This window comes from Hemibagrus wyckioides, linkage group LG02, assembly GCF_019097595.1.
Source record: "Hemibagrus wyckioides isolate EC202008001 linkage group LG02, SWU_Hwy_1.0, whole genome shotgun sequence".
NCBI lineage: Eukaryota > Metazoa > Chordata > Actinopteri > Siluriformes > Bagridae > Hemibagrus > Hemibagrus wyckioides.
In genome coordinates, this window is record NC_080711.1 from 5,213,266 (window position 1) to 5,232,080 (window position 18,815).

At 41.7% G+C, this 18,815-nt stretch overlaps 2 protein-coding genes and 4 non-coding genes across 6 annotated transcripts; all 6 read left to right on the plus strand.

Annotated features, from left to right (window-relative positions):
• The first annotated feature begins 521 nt into the window (after positions 1 to 521).
• Positions 522 to 2,892, plus strand: rps11 (ribosomal protein S11). Its single transcript, XM_058376333.1, has 5 exons — positions 522 to 651; positions 1,590 to 1,724; positions 1,957 to 2,032; positions 2,262 to 2,391; positions 2,705 to 2,892. The coding sequence occupies exons 1-5, from the start codon at positions 637 to 639 to the stop codon at positions 2,826 to 2,828; spliced, it is 480 nt and encodes a 159-aa protein (XP_058232316.1). The 5' UTR covers positions 522 to 636; the 3' UTR covers positions 2,829 to 2,892.
• LOC131344819 (small nucleolar RNA SNORD35) lies at positions 1,425 to 1,510 on the plus strand. Its single transcript, XR_009203393.1, has one exon. It is a non-coding gene; the product is annotated as a small nucleolar RNA SNORD35 (small nucleolar RNA).
• Positions 1,780 to 1,864, plus strand: LOC131344797 (small nucleolar RNA SNORD35). Its single transcript, XR_009203389.1, has one exon. It is a non-coding gene; the product is annotated as a small nucleolar RNA SNORD35 (small nucleolar RNA).
• Positions 2,090 to 2,174, plus strand: LOC131344802 (small nucleolar RNA SNORD35). The gene has a single exon (XR_009203390.1). It is a non-coding gene; the product is annotated as a small nucleolar RNA SNORD35 (small nucleolar RNA).
• On the plus strand, positions 2,466 to 2,550 carry LOC131344814 (small nucleolar RNA SNORD35). The gene has a single exon (XR_009203392.1). It is a non-coding gene; the product is annotated as a small nucleolar RNA SNORD35 (small nucleolar RNA).
• An 8,941-nt stretch (positions 2,893 to 11,833) lies between the features above and the next one.
• hrob (homologous recombination factor with OB-fold) lies at positions 11,834 to 18,776 on the plus strand. The gene is made up of 10 exons (XM_058404318.1): positions 11,834 to 12,022; positions 12,208 to 12,261; positions 14,235 to 15,197; positions 15,311 to 15,394; positions 15,495 to 15,632; positions 15,877 to 15,985; positions 16,442 to 16,527; positions 17,182 to 17,304; positions 17,440 to 17,635; positions 18,560 to 18,776. Exons 1-10 carry the CDS (start codon positions 12,011 to 12,013, stop codon positions 18,610 to 18,612), a joined length of 1,818 nt encoding a protein of 605 aa, XP_058260301.1. The 5' UTR covers positions 11,834 to 12,010; the 3' UTR covers positions 18,613 to 18,776.
• The last annotated feature ends 39 nt before the right edge of the window (positions 18,777 to 18,815 follow it).

Sequence of the window (18,815 nt, forward strand, 5' to 3'; positions counted from 1 at the left end):
GTCTTATTCACTTCACCGGTCAGTGTTCATAATGTCATGCCTGATTGGTTTATAAAGATAGAAAGGTAGATAGATAGATAGATAGATAGATAGATAGATAGATAGATAGATAGGCAGATAGATAGATAGATAGATAGATAGATAGATAGATAGATAGATAGATAGATAGACAGATAGATAGATAGATAGATAGATAGATAGATAGATAGATAGATAGATAGATAAGCAGGCAGACAGACAGCAAGACAGACAGACAGACAGGCAGATAGATAGATAGATAGATAGAGAGAGAGAGAGAGAGAGAGAGAGAGAGATGCAAGAGGGTGGTAGATGCAAAATGTTATTTATTTGTTTGTTTATCTAAATGCAATTACATTTAGTCCTTTACGTATTACGTTTGTAATTTAGTTAACATTATTCACACACACACACACACACACACACACACACACACACACACACACACACACACACACACACACACACACACACACACACACACGATGGACCTCACGCCTGCTGATACATCCATCTCTATCGCTGAAAGCGCCGCCTTTATCCGCGTCACTTCCGCTCGTAACGCTCTTCCGTCTGTCTCGCGCATGTGTAGTTCTCTTTACGACTCGGCTGGCAAAGATGGCGGACATTCAGGTACGTTCAGCCGAGCGGCGTGGCAGCCCCAAAGCGATTATTTTGTAATAAGTTCTAGCTGGTGGTCGCGTTTTTTGGTTCGCATCAGCGTAGGAAACCGGTATGTGTAGAAATCCGGTGGTTTAGCGGAGCTGTCTGTTGATTTGATGCGATATTTTTGGACTCGTGCGGTGCGGAAACAGCCGCGAGGCCCGCGTGAGGAATTAACGCGTGTTCCCTTCTACGGCAAGAGAGACGCTTATTGTTAAGTCTGCCTCATTTTAAATGGTTTATTAAGGGATTTTTTGGGTATATATTTCTTTTTGGGAAGGTTTGGTATCTGCATAAAGCCTAAAAACATACTGGGATGTTGATCCCGCTCGGCTAAAGTTCCTGAACAGCACATGGCTTTAAATAATGGTTCAACTTCATATGCTTCAAAATCTGACCATGAACAACTTTCTTTTATTTTTTATTTCTACATGCATGTATTTACAGTAAAGGGAGATTCTATTAAACTAGGGTTATGAACTTAGTTAAGTTCATGGTTATGTAGTTAACTGCAATAAAAAGTTTATCCTATATTGTTTCCTATACATGTGTTTAAAAGGAAAGAAGTCCCTCTAAAAATGGCAAGAACTTCCTTCCTCCCTCTTAACCATCAAGTATAGGGAGCCACCTAGGGTGTAGGGAGTCATAGTCTGTTCTGATGCTCTAAATTATTACACGACTAGATTTGCTCAATTCTGTAATCATATAAATGTCTCGTGTAGGCTCATCAGATTCCTTTCTACTGCAAATGATGTCTTTTCTCACGATGGTCTTCCAAGCCGTTGGTGCTTTGACGACATCGCCTATACGGCTACACTGATGCAGTAACGGCTACTAAATCATACGAGTCACGTAAATGACGTGCATGATGTAACGCAGTGTGTGATTTTGTTTTTTTTTTTTTGCAGAATGAGAGGTCTTATCAGAAGCAGCCCACCATCTTCCAGAACAAAAAGCGAGTGCTGGTTGGTGATGCAGGTGCAAAAGAGAAGCTCCCACGTTACCACCGAAATGTTGGCTTAGGCTTCAAAACCCCCAGAGAGGTGCGTTTCTAAAAAAAAAAAAATAAAAAAAAAAATTGTGATCGTATTATTTAACTGCAGGTGATGTCTTTTCTCACGATGGTCTTCTGAGCCTTTGTGGCTCTGAGGATAACGCCTTAAGGCTATGCTGATGCAGTTTTCCTTAAGTTTTTTCCTAGGGTTAGGGTTAATCTGTACAACCTGCTTTTTTCTACATGAAGACTTAATTGTTCTTTTTCTGTATTACTCACAGGCTATTGAAGGCACTTACATTGATAAGAAATGCCCCTTTACTGGTGACGTGTCCATCCGAGGCCGTATTCTGTCTGGTAGGTTGTCTTGGCTTGATTGTGTTCATGATCTTTTGTTTGTAGCGCTTACTGGGTTGCAAATGATGTCTTTTCTCACGATGGTCTTCCAAGTCCTTTGGGCTTTGACGACATTGCCTAATGGCATTACTGAAGCTTCCAGTGTCCACAAACCTTTCCTCTTTTTGAAAGTTTGTTATTGAAATATTTGCAATGCACTTTATCTTAAACTCTGGTGTTAACTCTGCAGGTGTGGTGACCAAGATGAAGATGCAGAGGACCATCGTCATCAGACGTGACTACCTGCATTACATCCGCAAGTATAACCGTTTTGAGAAGAGGCACAAGAACATGTCTGTCCACCTCTCTCCCTGCTTCAGGTGAATTTGATGCTTGAGATATACAAAAAAAAAAACTTATAGCTGCTGGTAGATTTTGTGTTGCTGGAATATGCTGCATATGATGTTTTTTCTCACGATGGTCTTCCAAGTCTTTAAGGCTCTGACGACATTGCCTAATGGCGTTACTGATGCGGCTCTTTATTAATATGGACTTAAGATTTTTTAGCTGCTATCCATTGTTTAGTGATTCTGGTTTCTTGCTTGCTTCAGCTATAGTGAAGTGGATTTCTGATGTGGGTCCAAGCATCATTAAATTTTTTTTTCCTCCTCTTTCCCTGTCCATTTCTTGCAGGGACGTGACCGTGGGTGACATTGTCACTGTCGGAGAGTGCAGACCCCTCAGCAAGACCGTGAGGTTCAACGTACTGAAGGTCACCAAAGCAGCAGGAGCCAAGAAACAATTCCAGAAGTTTTAAAGCTGTCCTCTGGGTTCCGCTGTATTGCCATGACATTTGGAAGTGAAATTAAATCTGTTCTTTAGACCTGTGTGAAGTCTGGTTTGTTCCAGTTTGCGGAAATTGCTCCTGCACCCATTCTGACCATGCGCTGTAGATCAGGACGTCCCTGGTGATTACAAACCATATAGAGGTCATTCAGAAATGTTTGGATACAACATTCTATAATCAAACATGCTGAATAACTTGAGTCTTATTAAAGGCTGATGTTCACAAGCTAAACCATATTTAACTTCATGTCACTTACTATGGTTATGCTTTTTGTGGCAGGAAGTCTCCCTTGTCATACAAAGCAACAGTGATGAGTAAAGCAATAATGTTGAGAAATAATTAAGCACTTAACTATAGAATATGGTGTAGTTATTGCACAAATGACATGCTTTAGGTAATAATAAATCATACATTAATACATCACAGGTAATAATTCAGTTCTCTCCTTCTTTTTTTCAAAATAACAAACCAGACAATACAAATAAACACCTATGGACACTTTCTGAATAAAAAGGAAGACTAATATGAGCACCTGAGGCAAGAAGTTTATCTGGCAAAATTCAGAATGAGTACTGGAAAGGAAGTTGGAATATTTACACATTAAATCCGGTGCTCAATTTAAGAATGTGTAAATTTATAATGATTTGAAGTTATTGATCAACTAAAGCAGGAAATGTAGGTGGCTTTCCTCACAATTCAAATAAATGTTAGCATCTGTTAACGTGTATGGTTGAACTACGGTGCCATTGTGGCTTGTTAATGGCTTCGTTAACTAAGGAAGTCTTAATGTATATTATTGGTGCAGTTATACCGCATGCTAATCCACATGAGACCAGAATCCATCAGGTCTTGATAACACTGACTTCTTAATACTAAGTTCTTTGATCTCTGCTATACTTGGCCTTATAATTTTTAAGCTAGGTCTCAGATATAAGTAGATGATGTGTGAAATTGACAACTCACCTTCCTTTGGACGAATAAGTTGCACTGCACTGCTTTGCTTTAGATAAGTGCTCCGTTTAAGCTCTCTGTGAATATGAGTGGTGTGAAAATTAAGGTCAACAGATGGACATTTTTCAGTTGCCCAGACCAAGAGTTTTATCACTGTCCTGCCTCGGTAGCAGTGTTTTATAGCTAGAAGTGATCCAATGTTCAATGTGAATTTCTATTTGGTGTGATTTATCCTTTCTGGATAATTCAGAATATAGATGAGACAATATAAAATAATCAATACTCCAATAAAAACTAAAACAATGGAAGGAAAGCCATAGTAAACAAAACATGACTTCTTATTAAGATGAGTAAATGTAAGGAAGAATGCTCACATCAGTAATTTGCATGGTCATTTTATTCATTTAAAAAATGTGTGTAATAAAGGAAATCCTTCCTTCCAAGGTGCCCTGCAATGTTTATTTTCTCATTTTGGATGGAGTGATGTTGACATGGTCAGTGACGTCATCTGTTCATCTGTAAATGAAAACCAGATTTAAGTAGAAATCATGTAAGATCAAAGGACGGTCCCATTCTTAACGCTGTTTTAGGATTGTGTCTAGGTTTTTAGCAGTCAAATATTATACACATTTGTGAATGCTGGAATTGTGTTAACTTTTAGAAGTTCAGTAAACAGTTCAGTGACATTCCTGGTCATGGATGCTCATAGTTGTTTATTTAATCTTTAAACTTTGCATAAAGGTCTGGTAATATACAGTACAGGTCATCCTATACAGCTAAAGGTTTGTTCTAACATATTAGTAGAGGAGAGAATTGCTTTCGAGAACATACTAATATATTAAACAATCTCGGATATTAATGATTGAATCCTTTATCAAAGCGTAAAATATATAGCGTTTAAATATCTTGACTTTTAAAAGTGTTTACAATACAATAGCCAATCAGATGGCCAGAGCTTCAGTATGGATTGGCCTGGCTTCCTGGGCCACATCCAACAGTCCTTGAGGTCGCCATCCGATGATGAGCTTGAATGGGGTGAACCTGGTGGAAGCCTGGGGAGTCTCACAGACAGCAAAGAGGACGTAAGGAAAGAGGAGGCCCCAGTTCCGCCCTTCCTGGTCTACCACCCGGCTCAGAATCCTCTTTAGGGTCTGACTGACCCTCTCCCAGTCCATCAGTCTGAGGGTGGTAAACGGATGTCCTCAGGCGTTTGACCTGCAACAACTGACAGATCCACTACTAGAGTAGATGTAATTCGATGCCCACACAGGTGACCAACACGAGGAGCTCCCTGGTGATGTTCCAGGTGGGAAGTGGGGGTCCCACCTCAGGGGTATTGGGTTGCGTAATCCATGATGACCAGAATGTATTCATGACCCTGGGCTGACTCCGGTAGCGGCCTGATGAGAACCATGCCAACCCTCTCAAAAGGCACGCCGATGATGGGCAGGGGAATAAGAGGTACCGGCGCTGGCTTCAGGGGAGCCGTCCTCTGGCCTTTGGCAGACGTTACAGAAGGCATGGATCTCCGCATGCATCCCAGGCCATGTAAACCGGTCATACAGCTTCTCTAACATGTTCCCTTAGGTGGCCCGCAGGTGATGGGAATGGGCCAGGTGCATGAGGAGGGAGGTTGTGGGACCACCAGCAGGTCACACCCTCCACTTGCAGCACCTGGCCCTAACAGTGCTTCAGCCATTCATCCTCTTTCTGGTCCCTGCTGAAGCTCCCCTCCTGGGTGGCCTGTTGAGACACAGAGCATGTGCCGCCACCACAAATAAAATAAAAAACTTTGAAAATATACCAATACAACACCCTTTTATCGATGTCTTGGTGCATCCCTCTTACTCCAGAGAGCTGGTCTCATGGTTTGTATCTGTTTTCATCCATCATGTTAAAACATCTACTGATCATCTGCGAAGGGCATGGAATAGTGAGTTGGGCATTGACCTGTCTAAAACCTTGTGGATTGAAATCATGGCCAGAATACACTCTTGTTCCATTAATAGTAGACACCATTTGATTCAGTTTAAAGTTGTTTGGGGTCCGTTTCTCACCTATCTGGACAATCCTAAAGATAGGATCACTGTTCATATCTAACTGTTCATAGCCATTTATCGTATCCCCCCAGGCAGCTTATTTATTTTAAATCTGTATTTCTGTTTCTTTATTTTTAAGAGTATGCGTACAATCATTTAATTATGCATTTTTTGGTGTATGTGCTCTTTTTTTTCATGTGTTAAATGTATAGTCATTATGTTTTCAAGTTGCTGATTATCAAAATGTAAATTTAATAAATATAATTAAAAAAAAATCCCTTAACGTACAATCTTGGAAAAGCTTTGAAAAAAACTGAAGCTTCACTTTATTTAAGAGAGCAGAGAGCAATCGGACGCAGAAAAGGTAAAGAATCCCTTCATTGAGGGAGAAGAAAGGGTTTCATTAAGTAAGGATGAGTGTTTGTTCTTGCCTGGATCACAAGGCGATGATTGACTGATTTTTTTTAATGCCATGTTAGCTTCGATGGCTATATTATGGCAAAAGGATCACAAAGCGAAAAGTAAAATAAAACAGCACCACCACTCTGCCCCAGTTTAAAATTCCATCAGAAAATATCTGACTTGTTACCGTCAAAAACACCTCTGGAGTTGGCTGGACCGATTCTGTCACAGAGAGAGACAGGGAAAGACAGGGAGAGGGAGAGAGACAGAGAGAGATGTTAAGACAAAGCTTAAAAAAATTAAAGGAACACTTTGAAAACACATCAGATGTCAATGGGGAAAAATATCATGCTGGATATCTATATTGATATGGACTGGTGTAACGTCCGGGCCGGGTGTAACTGCACGGGCTCGAACTCGGTCCTCCATGGTAGCTGAGTGCGCCGGCACGCCATGGAGACAGACCCAGATGCAGGATTCAAATAAGCACTGCTTTATTAAACAAACACGAGACATGGGGAAGACTAACCTAAACACTAGACATGACGCTAATAAAACAAACAAGGAACATAGAACAATAGCTGACAAGGACAGGTACAAAAGGATCCCTATTTATAGGGCTAAACATTAAGGCTAGTAGGGAACAGGTGAAACAGTAGGAACGAGAATAGGAAAGGCACAAAATACACACAATAAAGCAGGCTCCATAGAGTCACCTGCCAGCACCCTCTCCAGGCCTGGCAGGGAACTGTCCAGTGGTTCCTGACAACTGGCTAATGTGTTAGTAATGAAAGGATGCCACATTGTTTACTGGAAATGGAAATCAACCTACAGAGGGCTAAATTCAAAAGACACCCTGAAAAAGTGAAAAAATGATGCAGCAGGCTAGTCCATTTTGCCAAAATTTTATTCCAGCAACAGAAAAATGGTACTCAGTACTGTGTTTAGCCCCCACGTGCTTGTATGCATGCCTGACAACATCAGGACATGCTCCTAATGAGATGACGGATGGTCTCCTGGAGTATTTCCTCTCAGATCTGGACCAGGGCATCACTAAGTTCCACTAAGAGGTGCAACCTGGAGGCGTCAGATGGACAGAAGCAGAACGTCCCAGTGGTGTTCTATTGGATTTAGGTCACACGAGCGTGGGGGGCATTCAGTGGTCTGCACTGCAAGCATAGACATGTTTACTCTCGATTAGAACTGTGAGAAGATATTCTGCTCTCTGAATGATCATAATATTTATGTATTTAGAGGAAATAAGAACCACAACAGAACACAGATTCTGCGTTTAGTCACCTAATGAAAGTCTAACAAAGCCTAACAAAGTTTCCTCAATCTTTTCAGCTCCTATTGTCCAGTGATTTAGCAACAGAGCTCTCAATAAATGCATGTGAATTATGGAAGAACTTTTTTTTTTATCAATTTTCTAAACTATATACAAATATCATATCCTCATTGTGACGTTTACTTTGTTATACTCTTTCTTTATAGTGAGTGCTTTTAGTGAACAGGCAGATTGACCTCTGTGTTAAAGGTTTAAATCAAAAGAAAGACTATATCCAGACAGATTTCTACATGTACAATCGAGCTAATTCTAAATACTGGTGACAAGAGACCATCGCTGAGAAGTAAATAAAAACAAATAAGAAACATTACTGTTCATGCATGTGGTGTATGTGTAAGTGTGCATTCAAATCAGACTTTTTAAATGAAAATTTTTGTCTTTTTTGTAAATAAATTGTTTGTTTTAATTATTGTGAGCACCTTGGCCGTTAATGGGCTGTATACAGAAATAATTGTTGTTATCATGTTACACACCTTGCTTGAACTATTCTATGTCTTTAAACGTTCTCATAACAATAAACTCACCTCTGTAGCTCTTCAGTGTTTTCCAGCTCATCTCCAAGCCTCTGCAAATGCTGAGAGAGTTTAATCAGTCCAGGGTCATTCAGCTCAGTCCCACCCAGGTCTGCACGTGATATGGTGTCTCCAGAACTGTAAAGGTGAACCTGTGGGTCATATAAAAATATGGGTTGTATATTTATACATACATACATACATGCATACATAAACTATATTGCCAAAAGTATTCGCTCACCCATCCAAATAATCAGAATCAGGTGTTCCAATCACTTCCATGGCCACAGGTGTATAAAATCAAGCACCTAGGCATGCAGACTGTTTTTACAAACATTTGTGAAAGAATGGGTCGCTCTCAGGAGCTCAGTGAATTCCAGCGTGGAACTGTGATAGGATGCCACCTGTGCAACAAATCCAGTCGTGAAATTTCCTCGCTCCTAAATATTCCACAGTCAACTGTCAGCTGTATTATAAGAACGTGGAAGTGTTTGGGAACGACAGCGACTCAGCCACGAAGTGGTAGGCCACGTAAACTGACGGAGCGGGGTCAGCGGATGCTGAGGCGCATAGTGCGAAGAGGTCGCCAACTTTCTGCAGAGTCAATTGCTACAGACCTCCAAACTTCATGTGGCCTTCAGATTAGCTCAAGAACAGTGCGCAGAGAGCTTCATGGAATGGGTTTCCATGGCCGAGCAGCTGCATCCAAGCCATACATCACCAAGTGCAATGCAAAGCGTCGGATGCAGTGGTGTAAAGCACGCCGCCACTGGACTCTAGAGCAGTGGAGGCGCGTTCTCTGGAGTGACGAATCGCGCTTCTCCATCTGGCAATCTGATGGACAAGTCTGGGTTTGGCGGTTGCCAGGAGAACGGTTCTTGTCCGACTGCATTGTGCCAAGTGTAAAGTTTGGTGGAGGGGGGATTATGGTGTGGGGTTGTTTTTCAGGAGCTGGGCTTGGCCCCTTAGTTCCAGGTGGTCTGTGCCGGAATCAGACAGCTCTTTTTCTCCTTCACAGAAAAACCCAACTTCTGCACGTGCCTTAAAAGCAGTTTGGAGTCTTGCGCGGCCTGCTGTCTTGTGGGTGCACAAAGCAGCTAGTCATCCAGATATGGTAGAACATGCATGCCTCTCATCCAGAGGGGAGATAGAGCTGCGCTCAAACACCTTGTGAAGACGCGGGTTGCAAGGGAAAGGCCGAAAGGTAGAACCTTGAACTGGTAGGCTTGATTTTGGAAACTGAACGCAGAAACCTTCTGTGATGAACAGCAATTGGAACGTGAAAATATGCATCTTTCAGGTCGACACTCACAAACCAATCGCCCGAAGATCGTTGGCTGTGCGCAGCATTCGAAAAGGAAGGACCTTCAGGAACAAATTCAGACGCCTCAAATCGAGAACTGAGCGGAACCCACCGACCTTTTCGGAACAAGAAAATATGTCGAATAAAACCCGTCTTCCTGAACAAGGGGATGAACTTTTTCTATGGCTCCCTTCTCTAACAGAGAACTAATTTCCAGAGAGAGAGCCATTGAACGAATTGTGTCTCTGACAACCGTCGGAACAATTCTTGAAAATCTGGGAGGCCGGTGTTGAAACTGTAGAGTATATCCTCTGTTTAGAGTTGACAAGACCCAGGGGTCTGCTGTGTTGGTCTTCCAGTACTCTAGCTGTGTTCTATTGAAAAACGATCGACCACCGGCCCGGATATCTCAGGCTTTACGTCTTTAGTGGCCGTGGGGGGTCCTCCTGGCAACTGTCGTTCAGGTGGCCGAGAAGCCCATACGTCATCAGTAACACGAGGCCTTTGATGGAGCTGTGACTGAGGTGCACCATGATCAAGCAAAAGGGAATCAGAAGCACTCGTAGAAAGCACATCCAAGTCAGAAAAATAAGGAGAATCAAGAGATTCTTCCCCAGCTCCTTGATTCTGAGCATTCTCATCATCCTGAGTCGTCTTCACAGGAGTAGCACCTGCGACAGGCTAAAGTGAAATGAAGCAGGTGTTTCAGTTCCGCCATTTCTGAAGAAAGCATGGAGACCGTCTTAGAAATCGAATTTTTCCTCCACACGTGAATGTCCGTCACTTCACGACGTGGCCTTTTTCTTAGACGGGTGGCTAGCCGCAGATGCCCTGCGTTTTTTGGGGTGCTGAGGGGTTACATCTAGCTGCCCCAGTTTCGCCGTTGAACTAGGATCTAACTCAGCAAGACGGCTCCGACATGGGTAATATACTGCAGTGCAAACACGGGTCCGTGAGAGCCTCTCTCAGATGCTGAACACCCAAACATGACGGTGTCATGACCGTTATCCGGGAGAAGATTATTAGGGCAAGTCAATGGGAAACCAGTGGCAATCGAACTGTGGGCCATACTGTTCCTCACTATTAGCACCCTTGGATAGCACCGTAAGGTTTGAGTCAAGCGGAGAGATGCTAATCACACAATAAAGAGAAAATACGATTCCTCCGGATAAAACCAACAAACAATAACAACAAGGCTCGCGAAAGAGAAAATCATAATATCTTTCTCCTTCTCTCTCTGTCTTTCTCTGTTGAGCTATAAACCCCACTCCTGAGCTTCCAGTGTTTGCCAGTTTCCATTGTGACCGCTGCCCTACCCCTGGTCAGAGTCTCGTCGCTTGGTGATGCCCACTGATGCTGTGGATGGATCTGTGTGGACCAGGAGACAGCCATGGACAGAGCCACTTGAGGACTTTCACACCATCACAGATCTGCCATTTCATCTGTCAGCTTCTGACAGCAAAGAAGTCTATAATAACCTAATGACCTAATAGTTCCTAATGGGCCATTGGTTGCTGTTGTAGGAAGGACATTAATCAGTTACAGTTACATTATTTACTGTTTAGTGTCACCCAAATGAGGATGTGTTCCCTTCTGAGCCTGGTTCCTCTCAAGGTTTCTTCCTCATATCATCCCAGGGAGTTTTTCCTTGCCACCGTCGCCACAGGCTTGCTCATTAGGGATAAAATAAAATAGTTTAATAATTTAATTTAACAATTCATTCTTATTTCTAGGTATTTAGTTATTTTTTAAAAAATATTTTTTATTTTCATTTTCCTCCCTCCCCTTTCTCCGTTCCTCTTCTTTTGTAAAGCTGCTTTGAGACAATGTCCACTGTAAAAGGCGCTATACAAAATAAATTGAATTGAATTGAATTGAAAATATATTTGTAAGTTAGAGTCCAAATTTTTATCCAAGTTATGAATGATACCATCCCAGTAAGACATAACATGAGGAACAGTTTACAGTAAGTTGTTGAACCTCTCTTATTGTTGTAGTGACTGACTGGAAAACATATCTTTCCTACATCAGTTTGTCTGGGATCAATATCTGAAACGACAGGAGCTGAGACAATAAATCATTTTAACAGCATAACCACACCGGAAAGGAACCGCATCAAGAACAATGGAGAGTTCAATAAGCTGTGAGAAATTCTGTATAATTATCAAAGTGACCATTGGGTTTCAACAACTGACCAACTGATAGAAGATTGTTGTTGAACCAGGTTTAGAAGAAAATAGATTTGTTTTTGTTCCTGTTGTTCCAGATAGAGTATGTGTGTGGGGTGAAATCATGCCTGAAGATGAGAGACCAGGAAAGTAGCATCTGTCTGTGGAGGAAGTTGGAGAGTTTGATGGGGATCTTTGAGACATCATAGTTGGACGCCGCGCCTACTTCTCCGCACGTCATCACGTAACATCACGTTGTTTTCGAACATGGCGGCGCCAATCTGTTAACCCGACTCCGGGTGGATGTTTTATGGAGTAAATTATACACTTTTTAAAAATATGTGATGACGCTGTAGCATCTTTAAAAGATTATATATATATATTTACGATAATTCTCCTCTTTCTGAAGTCTAAACTAAACCGGAGGACATGTCAACTGCGGTAAGATGACTGTTAGCTTCTTTAGCTAACTCATTTAGCAAGCTGATAATAATAATACACCGTGTTTATTTATTTCCTCAGTGACGGACGTTCCTCTCTGTTTTGCAGCCAAACTGTTGATCTAAACTGATAAAAGTTACTGGAGAGACATTTTTTAAAACTCGTTCTTTCTCCTTCGTGTTTAGGCTTGCAGCAAGTGGAGAGGACTTTTCAGCGTAGGAGAAGAGCTGGATGATGAAGTGGGTATAATTTATGTTTAGAGTCATGACATGCTTTATTTGTTATGAACTGAAAAGATGCATCATCTCAACATTATTCACCTTAAGTTTAAAACCTTTTTAAGTTTCAACCAAACCTGATATATCAGGATCACATTCAATCTAACGCCTGAGATTCATCTGGCTTAATTATGTGATAAGTTAAATCAGGTGTGTTTCAGTCACAGTTCAAGTCCTAGAGACTAATTTGTTTTGTTCCAACATGCCTTTTGGGTGGGGGAAAACAAAATGACTTAATTGATCATGGGTAGTTAATAAGCGATTTACACAGGGTTCTTTCTAACTAAACTGACTAATATTTATTGTAAGTGCCTTTCTAGAGTCATTATTAAACACACTAACTAATAGACACTGATTCCAGGACTCTAATTATAAACTAAAGCCCTATTCAGATTGGATTAGTTTATTGGAGGACGTGTGTGATATAGTCAGCAATAAAACTAGCATCTGGAAAGGTACTACTGGAAAATCACTCTTCTAAGGGTGTATTTTTTATGAACTTGGATGTTTGCATCAGGTTTTGTCAGTATAATAGACTCTTCCTTTTTTTAATGATATTTATATGTAGTTTAGGTTTTTCATCCTTATATGCATATACACTGAGCAGACATAATATTATGAGCACTGACAGGTGAAGTGAATAACACTGATGATCTCCTCATCATGGCACCTGTTAGTGGGTGGGATATATTAGACAGCAAGTAAACATTTTGTCCTCAAAGTTGATGTGTTAGAAGCAGGAAAAATGGACAAGTGTAAGGATTTGAGCGAGTTTGACGAAGGGCCAAATTGTGATGGCTAGACCACTGGATCAGAGCATCTCCAAAACTGCAGCTCTTGTGGGGTGTTCCCGGTCTGCAGTGGTCAGTATCTATCAAAAGTGGTCCAAGGAAAGTACAGTGGTGAATCAGCGACAGGGTCATGGGCGACCAAGACTCATTGATGTACGTGGGGAGCGAAGGCTGGCCCGTGTGATCCGATCCAACAGACGAGCTACTGTTGCTCAGATTGCTGAAGAAGTTAATGCTGGTTCTGATAGAAAGGTTTCAGAATACACAGTGCATTGCAGTTTGTTGTGTATGGAGCTGCAGACTAGTCAGGGTGCCCATGCTGACCCCGGTGCACCGCTGAAAGCGCCAACAATGGGCATGTGAGCATCAGAACTGGACCATGGAGCAATAGAAGAAGGTGGCCTGGTCAGATGAATCACGTTTTCTTTTAAATCATGTGGATGGCTGGGTGCGTGTGCATCACTTACCTGGGGAGCACATGGCACCAGGATCTAGTATGGGAAGAAGGCAAACAGACACAGGCAGTGTCATGCTTTGGGCATTGTCATCTATGTGGATGTTACTTTGACACGTACCACCTACCTAAGCATTGTTGCAGACCACCTCACAACTTGCAGGACTTAAACGATCTGCTGCTAATGTCTTGGTGCCAGACACAACAACACACTTTCAGGGATCTAGTGGAGTCCATGCCTCGACGAGTCAGGGCTGTTTTGGCAGCAAGAGGGGGACCAACACAATATTACGCATGTGGTCATAATGTTATGCCTGATTGGTGTATACATGTGGTTTTGTGATTCAGGAAGCATTTAATATCCCCGGGGAGTGTCAGTAATACACGCGATATGATCTATAGAAGATCTGTAATTTTATCAGATGAAGATGGACAATTATTTCAACATGGTCAATCCAGACATAAATAAAATCATAGAGTAGCACCTGTAAATGAGAAAATCTGCCCATAAACGCATGTAAATTCAATTCTATTTGAATAGGGCTTATGTGTTTTGAATTAAATTTAGGTATTAAGTAAGCAAATGATAGACACTGTTATGAAATGTCGTTGAGTGAAACATCTCAGATCAGCTGATAGATTTGCTCTGTTTGATTTATGCGGCTTAAGTTTGTGTTGTTTTTCTGCAGGACTTGCTGGAAGCTGACTGGACACACACTTCAGGTTCTGGGTCATCCTCTGTTCCAGCCTGTGCACCCTTACAAGAATCACATGCAGTTTGCTCCCATGATGCACAGCAGAGCTCTGTTGGATCTTCAGCCAACTTCTTGAACAGGACTTCAGTGCCGGATTCTTCGGCACGGCTCGATCTTTCAGAATATGGACCTGTCAAAGGTTTAAGAAACCTGGCCAACCATAACTCTTCATCCAGCACCCACTCTGTCCCTCAAACACATGCCACTTCTCCTGCTTCTCTTCAAGCATCTTTAGGTGGATCGAATGCAATCACATCTCTGCAACATCCCTCAATTTCTCCACCTGGCCAGTCAAACCCTCAGTCTGGAATCTGCAATGTTCCCACAAAAGACATTCCTTTTCAGGATGACTTTGATGACTGGGATGTAGATCTGGAGGAGTTGGATGAGTGTGTTCCTTTGAAAGCTTCTGCTCCAGACAAAGAATTTGAATCCGACAGCATTTCCCCAGCTAAACGGTTGAGATCGTCAGCTGTTAGTGAAGATGCACCAGTTGTATCATCTCTCAGAGGATTCTGTAACACTACTCCAAAATCCGCACCCTCTCAGTCGTTTAGCAGTTCTACGTCTTCTACTACGTTTACCCCACAAAACTACTTGCAAACGCCAGCCTGCCGCTTCACCAGTCCGGTGACTCCTGGACCTGTGAGAGTGACATCTCAGTGGCAAAGAGGAGCTGTCACTCCTCAAGCAGAACATCGCTCTCTGTTCCAGGCTGTATCTCCTGCTCTGTCGACTCCACAAACACCCCGACCACTTCACATCCAGCCTGTCTTGACTAATCACCTAGTCCAGCTGGTTTCGGCAGCCAGTAAGACTCCTCAGAGGCCGAGGAGTGATTCTGTTCGGCCCAAGACACGCCGGTTTCCTGGTCCGGCAGGTGCTCTGCCGCAACAGGTGACTCCTTAGACTTTAAAGAAATTTGAGGGTGTTTAGGTGAAAGGTTTAAACAGTTCTTTCAGGTGAATACACATTTGTTTTATTTCTGCATACCTTTCTTCATGCCACAGATCAGTGGGCGGAGTCTGGATGACATAGTTGTGGCAGTCCCACAGACACCGGCACACGGGGCTGTGGCTCGGCTGCGCAGTGAGGTACTATAGTACATATATGAATTCGCACACAAACTACACGTGTCCTTTAGAGAATTGTTCTTATAGCCTCAGTCTTTTTTCTTTTCTTCAATATAAACAGGTCCCAAGCTCTCAAGGAAATGAGGAAGAGGAGTTCAGCATAGGTCCATGGGCAGCAATGAAGGCTGAAATGGGACTGGATGAGAGAAACCCTTCCTGTTTCCTCCATTCATATAGCATTGTCATGGTGCTACGGAAAGTAAGTCGAACATTCTGAGCACGGTGTCCTCGCTGTCATAAATATGTACTAACAGCAGACATTAATTATTTGTCAGGGTAATTAATGGTTGTGTTAATGCATTAGTGTTCCAGAGACCTTGGGGTTGTGTCTGATTTGCTTTTCTTTTTGTTTTCCTTTCTTTTTGTTTTCCTTTCTTTTTTGCTTAATGACTTTTCTGCTCCTTTGTTATTGATTTGTTTTTCAATAACAAATTGTCTTTCAGGCAGCCTTAAGGCAGCTGTCTAAAAATAAGGTTCCTAACATGGCAGTGGTGTTAAAGAGCATCTTGCACACGCATGCCGATGCCAAAGCAGTGTTCAGGGACCCCACAGGTAAGACGTGCATCATGCAGACGTGAATATAAGAATAATTAGCTGTCATAGGAAGTGTTCTCGGGCATTGTTTAGCACATGGCAATAGCGTTGTGTCAAAGTAGAAACATTTGAGCCAGATTAAACCTAGAGTCATATTTCTAATTTCCCTATCCAACAATCATGGCTTAACAAGTAATTATGTATAATTATACAAGACTTAACAAAAGAGTTACCAAAAGCAAGCCAATTATGTTCAAAATATTTTAACAGATATTCAGAACAACCGTTTAAGGATAATTATAGTATATGTTTAAAAAAATGCGTATATAAAGAAATGGTACTATTAAAAGCATCTGCAGGAAAATAAGCTCCATTACTATTACAGCTGACAACTTTTTTTTCCTCACCTGTACATTCTGTACCACTCTGGACCTTTTTTGGTGTGCAGATGTACTCATTGTGTATATTGTCTAGGTGAGATGCAGGGTACAGTTCACAGACGGTTGCTGGAGGACAGACAGGGGGAGCTGAAGACCGGTGCAGTGCTGCTGCTCAAACAAGTAAAGTACCGATGCTGCTTAAATCATACTGCGTTCCTCACTGTGTGGTCACTTCTTCGTCTTCTTCTTTTGGCTTTTCCTTTCAGGGGTGGCCACAGCGAATCGTCTCTCTCCACCTATCCCTATCTTCTGCATCCTCAACACTAGCTTCATATCCGCATTTATTACATCCATATACCTCATCTTTAGCCTTCCTCTTTTCCTCCTGCCTGGCAGCTCCATGTCCAACATTCTCTTACCAATATACTCACTCTCCCTCCTCTTAACATGTCCAAACCATCTTAATCTGGCCTCCCTAACTTTGTCCCCCCAAACGTCCAACATGAGCTGTCCCTCTGATGTACTCGTTCCTAATCCTGTCCAACCTTGTCACTCTCAAAGAAAACCTCAACATCTTCAGCTCTGCTACCTCCAGCTCTGACTCCTGTCTCTTCCTCAGTCTCTAAACCACACAGCATGGCCGGTCTCACCACTGTCTTGTACACCTTCCCCTTGATTCTCACTGATATTTTTCCATCACACAGAACTCTTGACACCTTTCTCCACCTATTCCAACCTGCCTGCACTCGCTTCTTTACCTCTTTCCCACACTCTCCATTACTCAGGACTGTGTGGTCACTAGAATTGTAAAATAAACTGTGCTACTCTCCCTAGGTGGGCGTGTTCTCCCCCTCAAACAGGAATCACTACCTGAATGTAACACCCAATAACCTTCTTCGAATCTATCCTCCTGATGGAGCAGTCCACACCTCCTCCCAGCCTTCCCAGCCTGCACTGGTTAGTGGCCAAATGTTCCAGTTGCAGCAAAGTTGCATGGATGTGCATTTGTTCAATGATAGATTTGTACTTTTCTAAGATGTCTTTGCCTATAAACATCTTATTTTACCTCTGTTTTGTTAAATACAACTATAGGGACCTGCTGGATTACTGCACTATGAGTCCTCCAATCTTGAAAGGGGCCCAGTGTGTCAAATGGAGCTGCATTATGAGGAAGAGGAAGAGGAGGAGGAGCAAAGTAGCGTCGCAGCTAACCTGCCAGTCCCTGCCAATGAGGCGGGCCAGTCTACTACACGACCTGACTGCTCAGAGGATGCTCAATGGGATGCAGGTGCAGTAATATCGAGAAGATAACTGTGTTGTCAGATATACCTAGTTTTACTGATTTAATCCATTTTTAATTGTACATGATCTTTATTATGCATTTTGCTTAGAGAGAAAAAAAAACATGTTAAATAGGGATGTTACATTTAGAGTCAAATGTAATGAAAGTAATAGCTTACTGCAATTAACTTTACTTCTCTGTACAATGGTCAACATTTACACTGTTTTTATGTTTTACGGCTCAGCTATGAGAGTACTCATGTAGATCTGATTGTCCAATTCCATCTGTTGTCATGGAAACAGCATTAGAGATTATTTTGTACCTTTAAACACAATTGTCAGTGTATGTGTGTGTGTGTATATATATATATATATATATATATATATATATATATATATATATATATATATATATATATATATATATATAAATATATATATATATATATATATATATATATATATATATATTTTTTTTTTTTTTTTTTTTTTTTTTTTTTGCTGATTCCTTTCAATTGTCTGACCACAAGTTGCTGTCCTACACCAATACCCCCCCCCCATATGTTTTCCGAATTCATTGTTCAACTGTTCAGTTGTAAACTAATTTAATGCAGAACAAACCTTGTGTAGATGTTCGACATATGTGTAGTAAGAAATTTGTTTCTATGGTGACGATCAATGAACCTAGTAATGTATATAAATCGTTAGATTTAATATTCTGTAACAGTGGATTTTGGGCCAATTCTAGTTTGTAAAACACAAGAGGGCAGTAGAGGGCAACTTTGTAATTTGCACCTAAATCCATGCATTAATTCACTGAGGTCTCATGAAATTATTAGACACTCATTAAAGGTTAACATCTGTGAAACTAATTTGATGTGCATCTGTTTCTATGCTAGTGCTAATTAGTTAATCTGCTTGTTTCTTGCAGATGATCTTGATGAGCTGCTTGGGGAGTTGCCTGTTGACTCTTACTGTGCCTGACGCCGACACCATTACCGGAGAAATCTACCAGACCACAGCCCAAATGGCTTGGCTGTACTTTTTTTTGTTCAGTTTGTGTTTGTATAGAAGCTGTTGTAAGATATGTACATAATCAAAAAGCAATCATCTGGACAAGATGAATAAATGCTTGAGGTTGAACTGTCTGCACGGTTTTTTGTGGGGTTTTTCTTTTCCCAACCTGA